The 19,591-nt window shown below is 39.9% G+C and overlaps 1 protein-coding gene across 2 annotated transcripts in view; it reads left to right on the top strand.

The window, feature by feature from the left end:
* acss2 (acyl-CoA synthetase short chain family member 2) overlaps positions 1-19,591 on the top strand; it is a 79,996-nt gene that overhangs the window by 38,894 nt on the left and 21,511 nt on the right. The window contains exons 6-12 of one of the 2 annotated variants that reach the window (XM_043710550.2): positions 4,424-4,499; positions 4,690-4,822; positions 5,287-5,331; positions 14,025-14,162; positions 16,494-16,664; positions 17,094-17,227; positions 18,091-18,223. In XM_043710550.2, coding sequence (XP_043566485.2) covers positions 4,424-4,499; positions 4,690-4,822; positions 5,287-5,331; positions 14,025-14,162; positions 16,494-16,664; positions 17,094-17,227; positions 18,091-18,223 — 830 coding nt within the window. The remainder of the gene's footprint in view (positions 1-4,423; positions 4,500-4,689; positions 4,823-5,286; positions 5,332-14,024; positions 14,163-16,493; positions 16,665-17,093; positions 17,228-18,090; positions 18,224-19,591) is intronic. The other variant, XM_043710551.2, reaches the window with a different exon arrangement.

Below are 19,591 nucleotides of genomic sequence, written 5' to 3'. Positions count from 1 at the left end.
AGTGCTGTACTAGAATTGACATGTTTTTGTGTCCCATCGACCTTTTTGAATTTGGTGCTATCTTGCAGAATAGGGAATATTGCTGTTTCTAATCATGCGGCAGTGACATGGCAGTCAAGGCCAGTGGTGGTAGGACGGGTTCCCGGCACAGGCACATGGACCCTTTCCTCCTGAAAGGTGGCAAGTTTCATGGGAGTTTAAAATTTTTTGGGATATTAATTTAGGTGCGGCCAGCAACCCATCGGTGCTGTTGGAGACGCCAAGGCCTATGCACAGGGTTTGATTATTTCTTACTCTGTGACCCGGAAATGACAGGGGGAGAACGGCAACATTTGCTCGAGGCTTGCCTGAAGGCAGCTGAGTTAGCATACTTTGATAGGCCGTCTCTACCTAAATTGCAGCGGATTACAGCCCTTAGGGCTACTTTGAATGCTGCACTTACCCAAACAGCAAAGAGGGACATTTCTTTTGCGAAACAGAGATTATTTGAGTATGGTGATAAACTGGGTAAAATATCTAGCATACTTGGCCAAAAAGAAGAAAGGTCCCCCCCCAATCTGTTACATCCACAAGAGAGAGTGCTGGCACTTTTACTTGCAATGCTAAAAAGATTAATGCAGCATTTAGAAAGTTTTTTATTTTGAGCTGTATCAGTCGGAGAGCTATGAGGATAGAATGATGAAAATGGAGTCCTTTTTTAAGACTATGGACCTTTCCGATGTAAGCTCAGAACAGGAGTCCTTTCTGAGTGCCCCCCTGACAATTCAGGAAATACAGGAGGCGATGAGGCAGCTCCAGAGAGTAAAGTGCCCAGCCCAGATGGATTTCAAAGTGAGTTTTATAAGGAGTTTATAGACAACCTGGCTGGTCCACTCTTGGATATATACAATTACTCATTCAGTCACGGCTGCCTCCCATCTTCTTTGAAAAAAGGAAATATTTCTCTTATTCTTAAGAAAGGAAAAGCCCCAGAAGATTGCACTCCTTACAGACCCATATCGTTACTGAACATGGATTTTAAAATCCTGTTGAAAATGCTGGCGTTAAGGCTAGAGAGGGTATTGCCTTATATTGTCCAGGAGGACCAGACGTGTTTTATTGAGGGTTGTAGGTCTACCAACAATATTAGAAGAGTATTAAATATGGTCCAAATATGTCAGCAAAGAGCGATCCCGGGTTTGCTATTCTCCCTGGATGCAGAGAAAGCATTTGATCGGGTGGAGTGGGCATACCTTTTTTCCGTCATGGAACAGTTTGGTCTAGGAGAGGTTTTTTTCAAATGGGTGGCATTTATGATATAAGATCAGATAGTTTTAGTGTTGGCAGAGCAGCCATCAAGGGTGCCCCCCCCCCTCGCCACTATTATTTACATTGATGATCAAGCCACTGGCGGAAGCCATCCAGACAGATCCCAATATAACTGCCCCGGAGGTAGGGTCAGGTAGGCATAAAATCACCCTCTATGTGGATGACATCCTCTTTTTAACTGATCCAATGACATCTGTGCCTTGCTTAATACAAGTGATTAATCTATTTGGTTTGTTTTCAGGGTATAGATTAATTTCATGAAATCAGAGGCCATGCCTGTGGGGGGTTTTACTAGTATATCCAATTTTGGGGATGGAACCCATTTCCCTGTCTGGTGGTCACAGGGAGGTTTTTTGTATTTGGCATTTTTAATACCCCGGTTTTCGATCAATTATATAAAGCCAGTTAGGGGCAGTTGCTAGAGAAGATAAGGCAGGATCTTTGGCGCTGGGAAGATCTTCCGATATCTTGGTTGGTTAAGATGAATGTTCTTCCTCGCTTATTATATCCCCTGAGAATGCTCCCTTTGATGCTGCCAAGGCAAGCACTGAGCAGGCTTTACAGCTGGCTTGGATCTTTTACTTGGTATCATAGGCTGCCTCTTATTAAGCTGGATAAATTGCAGCTTCTGCAAGAGCCAGGGTGGGTGTCTAGATTTTCCAGACTTTAGGAAATACCAATTGAGTTCCTTACTATCCTATGTGGCTGAATGGGCCTGTCAGGATCCATGATCAACCTGGCTAGACATTGAGGCCTCCCAGACAAAATGCCCCCTCATTAATTTGTTGTTTATGGAAAAGATGAGAACTGTTATGGATCACTGTAAAAACCCGATTGTCCTAAATACAGTTAAAGCATGGAGAATGATGCGGCAGGGCGAGGGCAATTTACAAAAAAACTTCCCCTTTCACTCCCATAATGGGAATGTCGGAGTTTCAGCCGGGTTCAATGGACTCTGGCTTTAAACTCTGGGAGACCAGAGGAATCTCCTGTTTGGGAGATCTATTTAACGGGGATGTCACAATGTCCTTCAAACAGCTGAGTCAGAAGTTCGAGCTACTTAGGAGAGATCTCTTTCCTTACTTCCAGGTTAGAGACTTGGTATTAAAAAAAGACTACATTGGTTAACCTCTACTAGTCGAACATGGAGAGGAGAGTGCTCCAGTCTACGGAGCACTTTCTATCACTTGTTAGGTAGTAATATCTTGAAGGACATTGAAAGGTTATATAAAACCTGGACTCAAGAATTAGGGGTGGAAATCTCCTCCGAGATGTGGGAGGATATTTGGGAAAATGTTAGGAAGATCTTGATTTGTAATAGGATCCAGGCTATTTGACTGAAGGTACTTTATAGGGCTCACCTGGTACCAGAACAGCTTGCAAAATTTAAGACAGGAGTGTCCCCAATGTGCTCTAAGTGTAAAATGGAGGTTGGTACACTTACTCACTGCTTGTGGTCATGCCACAAGCTCTGCAGGTATTGGGATGATATTACGAGTGTTTTGGCAAAGGTTTTGGGAACTGAGGTTAAGTTGGATCTGGTGTCTGTCCTTTTGGGTCTTCCAACTCTTCCCTCTTTGGATGCGCATGGGAAGAAATTGTTAAATATTCTTTCTTTCTGCGCAAGGAAGAAGGTTCTAATGAGCTGGGTGTCGGAGAAACCCCCAGGACTCATGAGTTAGCGTAGGATTGTCATGGAACACATCCCCCTGGACTTCCTTACGAGTATGGTGCACCAGAAAACGAAATTGTGTTACAGAACATGGCTGCCCTTTTTGAATTATATTGATGCAGACATATCAGCTATAATATTCAGCTATAATAGCCTTTGTGTAGCTGTGTCTGTCGGTCTGGGGGTCCCTGGGGGGGTGGGGGGAAGGGGTGGGGATGGAATACCAAATACGGGTTTACTTACTATTGCTCCCAATGGTGGGGAGCTTCAATGAGATTGTGCTGACTGCAGTAATTTCATTGAATATGATTTAAGTACCTTGTCATAACTTGGTTTAATTTTATTTCTTTCTCCTTGGTTATTTATTGAATTATATTTTTATAGAGTTCTTTTGCTTTTTTTCGTGTTTCGGTAGTCTGTGGAACAGAGTAGTAGTTTGTTTTCTGTTATTGTTATTTTATTATAAAGTTGTGATACTATTTTGTACTGGTTTTGTAATTTTGTAAACCTAAAACCTTTTTTTTTTCAATAAAAACTAATGGAATTCTGGCCTTGATTCTGATCCTCTGGATATAGGAGTAAATGATTTTCTGCAGTATGCAAAACCTGATTTGACAATAGTTGTACTGTGTTCAGTTCTGGGCATCCCACTATAGTAAGGGCATCTTGGCCTTGGAGCAACTGTGGCCGAGATCTACTGGATGCTGCTATTATTAAATTAGAAGGAGAGGTTGCAGCCATCTAGGGTTTATGTTCTGGAATTTAGAATATAAGAGGTTATTTGATCAAATGATTAGATGGACTACAGAGGTCAATTCACTGCCAGCTTCCCAAGGGCATTTGGGGAGGGCAAACATTATGGCCTTGCCAGTGATGTTTATAGCCTGTGAGAAAATGTGGGGGAGGAAAAAAAAGACATCTTATCAAGGAGAATAGATGAATGGTGAAAAAAAAATTACTTCAGCATTTTGGGAAATAGAGTCAACCCATGCAGGATTTATATTAGAAAATACTCCTTCATTTGAAGAATGCTAGCAACTTGAAGTTATCTGCAGTTGACAACAGATGAGCCTTGGTAAATTTGTTAATTATAAACCTATTCACCAAAAATATTGAGGAATGTCAGGAAAATTGGTGGATTATATGAAGGTTGGTAACGACAAGTCATGATCTAATTGAATATCAGAGTAGTTGCTAAATGCCCTAGACCGATTCTTGCTTTTGAGTATTGTTCTTTTTTTCTGGGCTTCATTACATTTTAAAGCTGCTTGTGCAGGGCATCTTTTGATAGATTATGCGAAAGGGGTTAAGTAGGACTGGTCTCATCAGGCATATTCAGTGGGTGACTATATTCCTTTCTGGCTGATTTACACGTGGTTTACAATGCACTAAAAAAGTATCACCATCAGAAGTAAATATTGAACTTTACTTATCTTTTCTCAGATGGATTTTATAGAGGGGATAAACACATAAACTTGAAACAGATAGTGGATGAAGCACTCAAGAAGTGCAAAGAGAGGTGTGTATTTGTAATACTTCCAGTAAGTGACCTTCAAAATCTCATACTTTTTACAGCATCTGAATCAAAAGGTTGATTTAAAATTTTTCATGTCTGTGACGTTTTATTCCTTTCTCTTAAAATAAACAATAGAAATAAATTTCATGTGTTGTGGACGTTGCTCCTGACTGTGAAGTAATTTTCTTTGAAGGAACTTCCCTGTTGGAAAATGCATTGTTGTAAAGCACTTGGGAGGTACAGAAGCTGCAGAAGGAGCTTGTGCAAATAAAGCTTCAACTGATGTACAGTCACCACCTGCAAAACGATCCTGTTACAACGTCCAGGTGAGAAAAAGCAGAGAGATTTTTAACCAGCATTGCAAACTAGGATAACATGTACTGTGCTGAGATTTCCTTTGCCCTTTTTGGAATTCCTTCATTCAATTTGCCCTGGTCTGCACAATACAGTATTATATTGCTTGTTTCTCAATCCACTGTTCATGATTGACATTTCATTATTTGACATGCCAACATTTGTGAGAATTTATTTTGGTTCCTACGATTGTGAGCAGCAGACATTGATTTTTTTTTCCACAAGCATTGTGTATTCTTAACTGCAGATATATCACTAATATTAAAAATGAAAATGACTAGTCAGTTTCCTGCTGAGAATTACATTGGAATTTATGTGCAATATTGTTGGATGGTAGAGATCTCAGAATATTTGACATGGTTACAAAAACATAAAGCTGTCAAAAGGAAAAGCTGTTGCAAAAATGTTGTTTCTTTCATCTATGAACTTTCTACAGGATAAGGACAATGTGAAAGCAAAGAATGTTCATCATAAAATAAAGGTATTTTGGTCTTGATGTAGCTGCACAATTAGCTTTGCTATTTGTTTCTCTGCTCTCCCACTCTGCCCTAGTTTATTAACATCATTTGTGGAACTGTATCGCAACATAACAGCTGCTGTGTCCTTTGTCTACTGATGACTGTTGTAGTTGTAGGCACACTTCTAAGATTGTCCTGTTCTGCACATTTTGAACAACTTTACTGATTTGTAAAAGTCTGAAAATTAGAGATTTGATAGAATTCAAATGTTTGTGGATTTCTCCATTCTTTTTCCCCTAACTCCCTGAAGATTTAGTAAACAAATCAAAATTGGGCAAAGATTGGTTACAACCCTGTTTCAGTCTCCTTCTCATGCAACTGATGCTGCACAAATGGGTTGTTATTGCGAAACTTCGAATTAGCCTATAAAAATTCCAATTCCCGATTATAGTGAAAAAGACAATGTAAAGAATGCTGAGTCGTTTGTATTATTCATTCATGAGAGCGATTGGTCTCCATAACCATTTCAGAAGTAATCTCAATTTGGAGCACAGGTCACTTTTTTTACAGATCTGCATTGAGAAGGGAATTATGTGGCATAGCCTACCACTTAAGAACTTTGCTATTGCCTCTTCTATGCCATGAAGTTACACCTCCCCAGACTTAAAACACCAAAGCTCTTTGTTAGTCTTCAGTGCTCTCTTCTCTGTGGTAGTTGTTGTACATACTAGCAACAATTATTCTTAAATTACTTCATTTGGATTTCCTTGTCCTCGTATTTCCCAACTTTTCACCTTCAGTTGGTATGTTGAAACTCTAGTTTAGAGTGCTATCCATTTATCTTCTGTTGTTTAGATGAAATTGGAGATTTATCATAGAATCCCTACAGTGTGGAAACAGGTCATTCAGCCCAAGTCCACACGAACCTTTCGAAGAGTAACCCACCCAGACAGATTTCCTACGTTTCCCCTGATTAATGCATCTAACCTACACATCCTGAACACTATAGGGAATTTGCCATTGCCAATTCACCTCACCTTGCACATCTTTGGACTGTGGGAGGAAACCGGAGCACCCTGAGGAAACTCATGCAGAAACGAGGAGAATGTGCAAACTCCACACAGACAGTCGCCCGAGGCTGAAATAGTTTGCTCAATTTTCATATACCATTTATGCAGAGAGATGTCAATGCTTTCAATGAACCTATTTTTAGATTAGATTCCCTACAGTGCGGAAACAGGCCCTTCGGCCCAACCAGTCCACACCGACCCTCCAAAGAGTAACCCACACAGACCCATTTCACTCTGACTAATGCACCTAACAGTATGGGCAACTTAGCATGGCCAATTCACCTGACCTGCACATCTTTGGACTGTGGGAGGAAACCGGAGCACCCGGCGGAAACTCTCACACAGGGAGAATGTGCAAACTCCACACAGACAGTCGCCCGAGGCTGGAATTGAACCTAGAACCCTGGTGCTGTGAGGCAGCAGTGCTAACCACTGAGCCACCATACCGCCCTATCAAATGCAAGTTTTTGAAACTCATTTGAAATACCCCATGTCCAGATTGAGATATTGGAAAATGATCTGCAAAGACATGATGGCTTTCACCAACACAGCCAGCTCGGCTTGCAAGTAATTCTGTCCTCAGTCTGAATTTTAAGTACATTTAATGCTTTTAGTATTTTAATAAGTGGAAAACACTAAAGCAGTGTTGACACTGAGTTCTGAGCAGTAAGTCTTATGAATAAAATATTGGCTTTTGAGAAGCTGCAGGTAGGTTTACTAGAATGATACTTGGTCTCCAAGGATTAAACTACAAAGAGAAATTATACAACCAAGGATTATGTGTTATGGAATTTAGAAGTTAAGGAGTTGATTTGGTCAGAGGATTTGAAGATATTAAGGAGAATTGATAAAGCAGATAAAGAAAAACTATTTTCATTGATTGTAAAGTCTAGAACAAGGGGTGTAATCAGAAAACAATAGAGCTAGACATTTCAGGAATGAGGTTGGGAAAAATCTTTTGCACACAGTGGCTGATAGAAGATTGAACCATTCCTCTAAGTGTCATTCAATGTTGGATTAATTGCAGATTTTAAGTCAGGGATTGATACATTTTTGTTATGCAAAGCTTTTAAGGGATCTGGAAAGAGAAAGAGAATATTGAGCTGGCTGAAATGATCTAATTGAATGGTAGAATAGGCTCAGTAGGGTACTCCTAGACCATTGAACATTACAGCGCAGTACAGGCCTTTCGGCCCTTGATGTTGCGCCAACCTGTGAAATTAGTCTGAAGCCCATCTAACCTATACTGTTCCATTTTCATCCATATGCCTATCCAATGACCATTTAAATGCCCTTAAAGTTGGCAAATCTACTTCTGTTGCAGGCAGTGTGTTCCACACCTCTACTACTCTTTTTGATTTAAGAAACAATGTCTCACATCTGTCCTATGTCTATCACCCCTCAATTTAAAGCTATGTCGTCTCGTGCTAGCCATCGCCATCTGAGGAAAAGGGCTGTCACTATCCACCCTATCTAACCTTCTGATTATCTTATGTGTCTCAATTAAGTCACCTCTCAACCTTCTTCTCTCTAACGAAAACAGCCTAAAGTCCTCACCTTTTTCTCGTAAGACCTTCCCACCATACCAGGCAACATACTAGTTAATCTCCTCTGAACCCTTTCCAAAGCTTCCACACCCTTCCAGTAATGCGGTGACCAGAACTCCAAGTGTGGCTGCACCAGAGTTTTGTACAGCTACAGCATAACCTCATGGTTCCGAAACTCGATCCCTCTACCAATGAAAACAACCCTTATCAACCTGGGTGGCAACTTTCAGAGATCTATGCACATGGACACAGAGATCTACACTACCAAGAATCTTACCATAAGCCCAGAACTCTCTATTCCTGTTACTCTTTCCAAAGTGAATCACCTCACACTTTTCCACATTTAACTCCATTTGCCACCTCTCAGCCCAGCTCTGCAGCTTATCTATGTCTCTCTGTAACCTATAACCTCCTTCGGCACTATCCACAACTTTACCGACCTTCATGTTGTCCGCAAATGTACTAACCCATCCTTCTATACCCTCATCCACGTCATTAATAAATATGACAGAGCAATGGACCCAAAACAGATCCTTTCAGTACATCACGAGTAACTGAACTCCAGGATGAATATTTCCCATCAACCACCACCCTCTGTCTTCTTTCAGCTAACCAATTTCTGATCCAAACCGCTAAATTGTCCTCGATCCCATGCTTCTGTATTTTGTGCAATAGCCTACCATGGGGAACCTTCTCAAACACCTTATTAAAATCCATATACACCACATCAACCGCTTTACCCTCATCCACCTATTTGGTCACCTTCTCAAAAAACTCGGTAAGGTTTGTGACCTATCCTTCACAAAACCGTGTTCATTATCCCTAATCAATTTTATTCCTTTCTAGATTATTATAAATCCTATTTCTTATAACCTTTTCCAACACTTTACCCACAACTGAAGTAAGGCTCACTGGTTTATAATTACTAGGGTTGTCTTCTGGCACTATTCCTGTAGACAGTGATGACATAAAGATTGAAGCCAAGGCTCTGCAATCTCCTCCCTGGCTTCCCAGAGAATCCTAGGATAAATCCTATCGGTCCCAGGGGACTTATCTATTTTCACACTTTCCAGAATTGCTAACACCACCTCCTTATGAACCTCCATTCCATCTAGTCTAGTAATCTGTATCTCTGTATTGTCCTTGACAACATAGTACTTACACTGGAAAAAGACAAACGAAAAGTATTCATTTAGCACTTCCCCTATCTCCTCTGACTCCATGCATAACTTCTCACTACTATCCTTAATTGGGCCTAATCTTACTCCAGACATTCTTTTATTCCTGATATACCTATAGAAAGCCTTAGGGTTTTCCTTGATCCTCTCTGAAAATCAATTCTCATGTACCCTCCTGGCTCTTCTTAGCTCTCTCTTTAGGTCTTTCCTGACTAACTTGTAACTCTCAAGTGCCCTAACTGAGCCTCCACGTCTCATCCTAACATAAGCCTTCTTCATCCTCCTCTTGACAAGAGATTCAACTTCCTTAGTAAACCACGGCTCCCGTGCTCAACAACTTCCTCCCTGCCAGACAGGTACATACTTATCAAGGAATAAGCTCCACGTTTCAATTGTGCCCATCCCCTGCAGTTTCCTTCCCCATCCTATGCATCCTAAATCTTGTCTAATCACATCATAATTGCCTTTCTCCCAACTATAACTCTTGCCCTGTGGTATATACATATTCCCTTCCATCACTAAAGTAAACATAACTGAATTGTGGTCACTTTCACCAAAGTGCTCACCTACTTGTAAATCTAACACCTGGCAAGGTTCGTTACCCAGTACCAAATGTAATGTGGCCTCGCCCCTTGTTGGCCTGTCTACATACTGTCAGGAAACATTCCTGTGCACATTGGACAAAAACTGACCCATCTAAAGTTCTCGAACTATAGTATTCCCAGTCAACATTTGGAAAGTTAAAGACCCCATAACAACTACCCTGTCACTCACTCTCCTATGGAGGATCATCTTTACTATACTATCCTCTTTGTCTTGCAACTATTCAGATGCCTATGGAAAACTCCCAACAGGGTGACATCTCCTTTCCTGTTTCTAACTTTAGCCCATACAATCTCAGTAGACGAGTCCTCAAATGTTCTTTCTGCAACCGTAACACTGTCCTTGACTAACAGTGCCACCAATCACCACCACCACCTCTTCTCCCCCACCCCCACCAAACCATTTTCTCTGTTCGTACTGAAACATCTAAATCCTGGAACCTCCAATAACCATTCCCGTTCCTGCTCTATCCTCTCTGAAATGGCCACAATGTCAAAATCCCAGATACCAATCCATACTACAAATTCACCCATCTTATTCTGGATGCTCCTGGCGTTGAAGTAGAGACACACTTCAAACCAACTTCTTGCTTGCTGGTGCCTTCTTGCGATCTTGAAACCTTTATTTCCGACCTCACTATTCTCAACCTCTCATAAGCTCAAACTACAATTTACATTGTCATCCCACTGCTGAATTAGTTTAAACCCAACCAAAGAGCATTTGCAAATTTCCCCTGCAGGATTATGGTACCCCTCTGGTTCAGATGAAAACCATCCTATTTGTAGAGAAATAGCTCCAATCATCCAGGAATCCAAAACCCTCCCCCCTGCATCATGTAGCCACGTGTTCAACTCCTCTCTCTCCTTATTTCTCACCTTGCTAGCACGTGGCATGGGCAACAAACCAGCGATAATAGCTGTTTGTTCTAGCTCTAAGCTTCCACCCTAGCTCCTTGTATTTCTGCCTTAAATCCCCATCTCTCTTCCTTACCTATGTTGTTGGTGCCTCCGAATTGGTGCTGCTCCCCCTCTCCTTCCCCCTCAAGGATCCCCAAAACATGATCAGAAATATAATGAACCCTGGCACCTGGGAGGCAACACACCAACCATGAGTCTCCCTTGTTCCCACAGAGCCTCCTATCTGTCCCCCAATGCTCTGCTCTTCTTCTCCCTTCCCTTCTGAGCGTAAGGATCAGACTCTGTGCCAGAGACCTGTGCCCCATTGCTTACCCTAGTAAGTCATTTCCCCTCCCCCCTCCCCCTGCCTCCCCCACCCCCCCACCCCACAGTATCCAAAATTGTTTTTGAGGGATACTGGTACTGCCTGTCGGTTCCCTTTCCATCTCCTGACAGTAACCCCTCTGCCTTCTTCTTTTGCCTGAGGTATGACTACCTCCCTGTAGCTCCTCTCAATAAGCCCCTCTGCCTCCCATCCCAAATGATCCAAAGTTCATCCAGCTCCAGTTCCCTAATGTGGTTTTTGAGGAGCTGGAGTTGGGCGCACTTCCCACAGATGCAGTCAGCAGGGACACTAGTGGTGACTCTTGCCTCCCACGTTCTGCAGGAGGACCACTCAACTGCGCTAACCTCCATTCGCACTGTTCAAAATTCCCAAATTTCCTGCCTCCTATTTTCTTGTGTTTTTACTACTCTCATTTAAATATATTTTATTTATTGCGAAACTTTGTCCCCCATTTCTTACAGGTGTGGGAAGTAATGCACTTTTAAAGTTTGAGAAACCGAGGAGACCTGATTTTCCTCATATATTCTGCCTACTCCGATTGCAGTACCTGTTCAGTTTTTGTCTTCCTTTCCTGGCTGTATTGAGAGATTAGCAGGCTGTCCAGCAACAGCTTGGAATTAATTAAAGGTTAAAAGGGACAGTGGGGATATCAGTGGCTGAGGGGAGTGGGGGAAAAGAGAAGGTCATATGGAGAGCGGAGACTACAGGCTTAAGGGAAGGGAGGGAGAGATCAGAAACTGAGGCTTGGTGGAGAGAGATCAAAGGTAAGAAGCTAGTTAAGGGGAGAGTGGTGATGTTGGAGAGAGGAGATCAGAGAGGGAAAAGGTGGTAAAAAGCTTGGGGAATGAGGTAGATGGAAAGTGCAGGAGGGATGGTTGTAAGTGGAGAGGTTCTGTTTAGAATATAAATACAGTAGATGCTGAAAATCTGAAGAACAGAAAATACTTGAACATATCAAATCAGGCAGTAACTGCAAAGAGTGAAACTGTGTTCATTTCAGATTAATGATTTTTTCATTGGGTAAACTTGCTGGGCTAGAGTGGAGGAGGAACCCCTTACTGTACCTGCTCCACAATCCTTATTAGAAAGGTACTTACACAGTTGTACAATTTCCAGTTAAAATGTAAAATGGAGTTATCTATGTAGCTTTACAAGCTCCCTAAGTTATAGTGTTTAAATATACTTTAATCTTTGAGTGGTTTGAAATTTGAAAACTTACTTTTTATGCTCAATCACAAAGAAACTCTGGACAAATGTTCTGATAACTGAAAGGAACTGTAAAGAGATTTTTTTGGGTTCATTTTGTAATGAACAAAAGGATAGGATTGTACATTGTAGTCTTGCAGCTGTTTTTCACTCATCCCATGACATTCACATGCAAGTCTGTTCTGGCTTTACATAATTACTCTGGTGTTTGAAAAATTCCCGCAATTTTGAGGCGGTTCATATTTTAGGGCTTCATTTTATTATAAAGCTTTAAAAGGAGCTTTTAATGTCAGTCATTTCTATTGATCAATTACTGTAATTGTGGTATAGAAAATTAACCATCACCTAACAATCAGTGGTACTGTACTGCAGGACCTTTCTTTTTAAAAATGTAATCATGCTGAACTACTCAACATTGAATGCATGGCTTCAGTCTGTAACTAAAGGAATGCCAAAATAGCTTATAGTGTAATTACATGTACAATGTGGCATAATTCTTTCTGAACCGCATGCTGTATTATGACATATTAATGCTAACTCTATAACCTACTGCTGTAACGTTGCTGCAATATTCAACGTATATTGGTAAATATGTGGTATTTATTGGGCAATTTAAGGTGTCTCAATATTACTGTCTTCATTTAAATTTTGAATCATAAAACTGGTCCCTTTCTGTTTAAATAGGTAACCGACGAAAATAGTTTTGTTTCAAAGGCCTTCTTGGTTTTCCACTCTCTTTTTAAGCTTGACCCAATTGAAAGCAGTCTTGCCTCAGGACAATTTAGGCTTTGAGTTCTTAAACCAGACCACCACGTTATCAGATAAAATATTAATGTGTAGTTCCTTTTGCCCTTTTATCATAGTTCAGATGAGTCTTGCCAATCTAATTTAGTGCTTTGAGACAGAGAAGGAGCGCTTCTAGTGATTCAGCAAATACTATCAAATTTAGTAATTGACTTGATTACTGTTTGTGAAGTGTTACTGACACAAATTAGTCATATTGCCAACATAAGTTATTGCATCTTTTCATTAAAGACGTGCAGCTATTTGCTACAAGGATGTGTTTAAATACAAATATTATCTAGACAAGTTCTGTTCAGTTAAGTATTTATTACTATTTGAAATCCATCATTAAATCTGCCTTTCCTAACTTCTTACTGTTAATGCATTCCAGATCCTAACTAGTTAATTATGTAGGCAGTGCTTATAATTTATAATGCTCTTTTAAAAATCTCGTAAAGATAGATTCAATAACTGCTTTTATAAGCAAATTGGAAAATTGCCCAAAGAGAGAGAACTTGCAGCACCTACATGGAAAAGGCAGAAAGGGGTATTAGTTGACTTGTTCTTGCAGAGAGTTGGCATGAACAAGGTAGGCTGAATGTCCTCTCCCATGCTATAATTATTCTATTATTCTTCTGTTTTCTTTTATCGGTAGCAGAAGTTATGTGTGTTGGACAGTTTCTTTAAGGGGCAAATTTAATATTTTCACTGTAATATTTATGAGAATACTTGAAACTTTTTAACTTGCATACCCTCTTTAAGTCCTATTCGATGCGTCTTTTATCAGCATATTTTTGTTTCAGGTTTCAAGGATTTAATACTCATTATGCTATTTTTTTGTTGTCATCCATCCCAAGATTGGGGTGCAAAGATTGTACGTGTTATCATGGGTGTTTTACGCTTGTTTAGTTAACCCTGATGCAGTTTTTGTAGAACACATGTGCCTCATTATTAAAGCAAACTATGAATTCATAACAGAATAAAGATCCAAGATATTAATTTGTTCTATGATGTATTTTTAATTACTGCAGATTGTTGATTTTATAAATATTTTAGTCTCATGTTTATTGGACTTTGTACATTTCAGACTCCATGGGATGTTGAGGTTGATCTTTGGTGGCATGATTTAATGAAGGAAGCCAGTGATGAATGTGAACCTGAGTGGTGTGATTCTGAAACTCCTCTGTTTATCCTTTATACTAGCGGATCAACTGGAAAACCAAAGGTAATGACTTTGCTCCATCTAGAACAGCAATGCATTTGACAGCGATGCGTTGGACAAGGCCATTTGATCCATCCAATTTGCCTCACCTTCATGATGCATGGAGAATCATGATTAGAAATGGTCAACCACTCTCTCTACGCACAGTCATTTAAAACCTCTGGGAAAGGCAAAAAGAAACGTAGAGCAATGAAATCTAGATCACAATGACCACGTTTATGGAAACTGATTACTTTTTTATTAATAAAAATGTGATCTTTATCTCAGTCAAGAACCAATCCAGCTGGCTATTGAAGGAATGTAGATAGTCAACATAGAGAGAAAGTGAGGGCTGCAGATGCTGGAGATCAGAGCTGAAAATGTGTTGCTGGAAAAGCGCAGCAGGTCAGGCAGCATCCAAGGAATAGGAGAATCGACGTTTCGGGCATAAGCCCTTCTTCAGGATTCCTGAAGAAGGGTTTATGCCCGAAACGTCGATTCTCCTGTTCCTTGGATGCTGCCTGACCTGCTGCGCTTTTCCAGCAACACATTTTCAGATAGCCAACACATACCACACAAGATAACTAACTTAAGTGAAAAGGTCCTTTCGCTACTTTTGTGAAAAAGAAAAGCAACATGATGTCTAGCTTGTTTCAATTTGTAGATCAGGGAGAACCATTCTAATGAGCTATCAGTGGAAAAATAGTGTGGCTTTTCCATTATTTCAGGTACCTTGAACAAATTGCTTTCAAGTTCATGTACTTTAAAGTAAATAGACCCAACATCTTAAGCCTATCTGAATAGCCAAAGTTATTTTAAATTGGGCATCATTCTTTTGATTCTTCGATAAACCTTTTATCAAGGTCACTATGTGAGGGACCTACAATTTGATGCAGCTTTTGTTTAGCTGATAACATTAAATCTATTTGCATTATTGTAAAATGTGACTAGCCATTCCTCTACCTGGAGTTGATGCAACACTAGAGTCATGGTCACAGGAAATTCTAAAATATGATTGACACCCCCTCCTCAATATGCTTCAACGTGTATCATTCAATGATAGCATCCACGACATTATGCCTACTCTTCCTGCTCTTAACTTTGCCTTCTGTATTTCCTGGCCAATCAGAGAGGGCAGATAGGTTGAATTGCTGCATTTCCAAAAGGAAGAAATTCTAGTTAAAGGGACCCCACCAAGGATCAAAACAATTGAACTGTACATTGGTTGCTGAAGCTACCCAAGAGACGCTGCCCCTTCCCTCCATCCTGCACCCCACGTGCAACAAATTGACCTACACAGGTAAACAAAATGAGTGGCAAAATATTTTTGGATGACTTTGCTAGGATTTTCCTCAGTGAGGGATGAATGGAGCTGTGTTACTCTGAGGAAAATTCTTGCATTTTCAAAGGGCATATACTACTAACTGACAACTAAGTGCTGAATATAGTAACCAGTAGTCGCTTACCTGACAAAAATCTATTAATCTCAATTTTGAAATTTTCAATTGAACCAACCTCATTAGCTCTTCATAGGATGGAGTTTGTGCTAGCCAGTATTCTTTGTATAAAGAAGTGATCTGTTCAGCCTACATCTAATTTTAAAGTTATGCTAAAGTGCTGGTCAACACCACCTGAGTTCAATACCTATTCTATTAATTGTTGAACTATTGTAAACACCTCAGTTTGGTAATCGGCATGGGTGTTGTTTTGGTGGTGATGGGCTGCTCACTGGAGAACCAGTGAGACGCTTGTGTTGCCCTCTTTGGGGAGAGTCTGTTGATCGATGGGATTAATGACCCCAGAGCAGTCAATTCCATCTCTGGGAACTGCTGAAGCCAGTAGCTCCTTTTGTTAACAATGCCACCAGAATGGTGGTGGTGGAATGACCTCCACAGGAGCCCAGAATGCAGAACCATCAATGAGGCCCTGTCAACCCCTGCCCTGAAGCAATTGCCACAAGTTTGCTTGCATTGCTTAATCTATGATGGTTCCCCCTTTCTGCCTTTTGGGTTAACTGGTCACTAAAAGATCTCTTTGGAGCTGGGCAGAAATGTAGCCACTGCTTAAATTATGTTAGAGTTGGGAAGGTGTCAGGGTCCATGCTTCCTACTTGCTTATGGCCTTCCAACCTTCCAGCTCAACTGCAAGAGGAAATGAAATAGAGCCCTCTGTTTTTAACATTCCTGAGGAAATACAGTATCTACAATATATGTCTTTATTATTTACCTTTTTCACTCCAGTCTCATTCTGGTGTTTAATTTAGGAGTTTACATTCTACATATGAAGCTTTTTCCCTGTAGATTTATTTGATAAAATCTTTGAAGTTTATAATCAAATCTGTTTGTTTTCTTAAAGGGTGTGCAGCACACTGTTGGAGGCTATCTTCTTTATACTGCTACAACCTTTAAATATGTATTTGACTACAAACCTGATGATGTGTATTGGTGTACTGCTGATATAGGGTGGATTACAGGCCACTCGTACCTTGTTTATGGACCTCTGGCCAATGGTGCTACAAGTGTTATGGTTAGTATTGAAGTGTCGATATTATCTACAAATTAATTGTTCAGAGAAATTCCTAAAGAAAAGTTCCTTGTGTATTGTACTCCATGTAATCTTACTAACTGGTAAAATCGGAAAGAAAATTCATCATATGGTTTCTACAATAGCGAGCATTTAGGTTTCCAATCTCCTTCACTTATTTTCCAATACTGGCATACATGCCAATCTGATGTAGAAGTCTTTAACACTGTACAATATTTGATTGGTCTCAAACCAGTTGAGCTTTCAGATCCCATGTTGCCAAAGCTTTGAAAGGAAAAGTTTGCAATTGAATAGATGTAAGCTGCTGTCTCCGCAAAGGTTAAAACTACATAGAGGTTTCATAAGCATGTTTAACTGAGATATACTTAACTTTGTTTTAACTTATTACTTTTTTGAAAAAATAATTTCTAGTTTGAAGGTGTACCGACTTACCCTGATATAAGTAGATTCTGGGAGATTATTGACAAATACAAAGTGACAAAATTCTACACTGCACCCACAGCTATTCGATTGCTAATGAAATATGGAGAAGAACCAGTTAAAAGGTGAGATTTTTCTATCAGAAAAGCTGTAACTCATTTTTTAAAAAGTTTTAAAATCAATATTGTTTTCATTTGTTGCTTGTCCAAAATTATTATTCAGTAGTTAAAAAGTTAATCTCTGCTGTTTTTTCAGGAGCTGGATTATAAAGGGTGAATGGAGTTGGGGTGGGGCTGGGGCAGATATTTAAATGGTCCAATGAAATGTGAGATTCCTGTGAGATTACACTGGAAATGACAATGTGTAGGTGAAGGTTATCTCTGGGTGACGTGAATCCAGGTTTGAATAGCAGAAATGTGATAAATGAAGATATATATCCTAAAGTTTCCTTGATTTATCTTTTGGGTTTCAAAGAGAGTTTACACAAAGCATTTCCTCAGGAAATGAAATGTGCGGAAAGGAATCTTTGATAGAATGAGTTGTATAGTAGCTGTAAAGGAGTAGACTTGGTAGACATTTTTTTTCATTTTGAGTTAATGTATTGTTTTATATGTTACCTACTATTACAACCAAAAATCAAGAAAATCTCAAAATACAGTACTGATAGTATTAAGCAATTAATATAACCAACATAGATTAACAGTTGTAACTGATCCCATGTGTGCAATTATATATGTTTAGCGTATTTAAATACATCCTTCTTTGTGTCTGGTGTTTTATGTGTGGTTGAAGATAAAGAAGACCTTTTCATTACTGTTTTGTTTAGGGATATAATCTGCACACTTTATCTTTACTATGACACAGTGATTAGGAACAAAATATTGGTGTGTGTGAGATATCAGGTGTGTCGTGCAGGGAATGCAGTAAACCTATTTCTTTGTGTATTTTAAAGTTATGAAGTTTGAATTTTGGATTTTGTCCCACTCAGGTTTAGAAGGGATTCCTTGAAAATCCTTGGCACAGTGGGAGAACCAATAAACCCAGAGGCCTGGCTTTGGTACTATAATGTAGTGGGGAACAGGAGATGTCCAATTATGGATACCTTTTGGCAGACTGAGACTGTAAGTCTTTTTAAAACCGTACAGATGTACCTTAAAATCTCCAGAACTGATGTTGTAAAAGGAAGTTTGTAAGTGACATTGTTATTATGCATGCTGGAGTCCATTTGAAGGATTTGTCAATTGGCCCACTTATTCCTCATGTTGCACTGTGACCGTTACAGTTTCCAAGTGTTGATTTGGCTCAATTACATTGGATAAAATTCAAACTTTCAAATCATTTTTATAAATTTTGTTAGTGAATATTGACATTATGGCCTTTAGCCACTGCAGACAGGATTTCACGATAATGGTGGTGCTTTTTAAGTTGCCTCAAGGATAAAGAATTATTTTGTTTTGAGTTTACAATTCACAATTTATGACTGAATTTATAGTGATATAGAAAAATCTGATGTTTAAATTATTTGGATTGGATTTTAATGTTCATCTGATTTGAAACCTCAGATTGAAGCAAAATTGCACTCAAACAGCTTATCTAGTTAGTGTTCTACAGAATAGGAAGAGGTCCTATTGTGCTTGTCATCAAGACCTAATTCCTCTAGTCATTTTCCAGTACCTGGCTGATAGCCTTGTCTGATATGACGCTTTAAGTGATCATCTAAATACTTAAATGTTGTGATGGTTCTCACCTCTACCATTCTTTCAGGCAGTGATTTCAGATATCCAGCAGCCTCTGGGTGAAATAATATTCTTTAATTAATCCCCTCTCAGCTTCCACCCCTTTGGCTTAAATCTGTGCCCCTGATTAATGATCCCTCTATTAAGAATCCCATTTATTCCTATCTACGGTCCTCATAATTTTGTATGCCTCATTCAGTTTCCACCCCAACCACCTATACTCTAAGAAAAACAACTCCAGCTTATGTAGTTTCTCATTATAGTTGAAATGCTCCAGTCTAGGCAACAAAGACTGGTGAGCTAGGTTAGATCTCGTGGAATACAGGGAGAACTAGCCACTTGGATACAGAACTGGCTCAAAGGTAGAAGACAGAGGGTGGTTGTGGAAGGTTGTTTTTCAGACTGGAGGCCTGTGACCAGTGGAGTGCCACAAGGACCGGTGCTGGGTCCACTACTTTTCATCATTTATATAAATGATTTGGATGTGAGCATAAGAGGTATAGTCAGTAAGTTTGCAGATGACACCAAAATTAGAGATGTAGTGGACAGCGAAGAAGGTTCCCTCAGATTACAAAGGGATCTTGATCAGATGGGCTAATGGGCTGAGGAGTGGCAGATAGAGTTTAATTTAGATAAATACGAGGTGCTGCATTTTGGAAAGGCAAATCAGGACAGGACTTATACACTTAATGGTCAGGTCCTAGGGAGTGTTGCTGAACAAAGCGACCTTGGAGTGCAGATTCATAGCTCCTT

Source organism: Chiloscyllium plagiosum, unplaced genomic scaffold (genome assembly GCF_037043375.1).
Source record: "Chiloscyllium plagiosum isolate Xiang-an unplaced genomic scaffold, Cpla_swu_hap1 HiC_scaffold_15, whole genome shotgun sequence".
Classification (NCBI taxonomy): domain Eukaryota; kingdom Metazoa; phylum Chordata; class Chondrichthyes; order Orectolobiformes; family Hemiscylliidae; genus Chiloscyllium; species Chiloscyllium plagiosum.
Note: the sequence above shows the minus strand (reverse complement) of the source record. Positions and strands in the feature narration are given on the sequence as shown.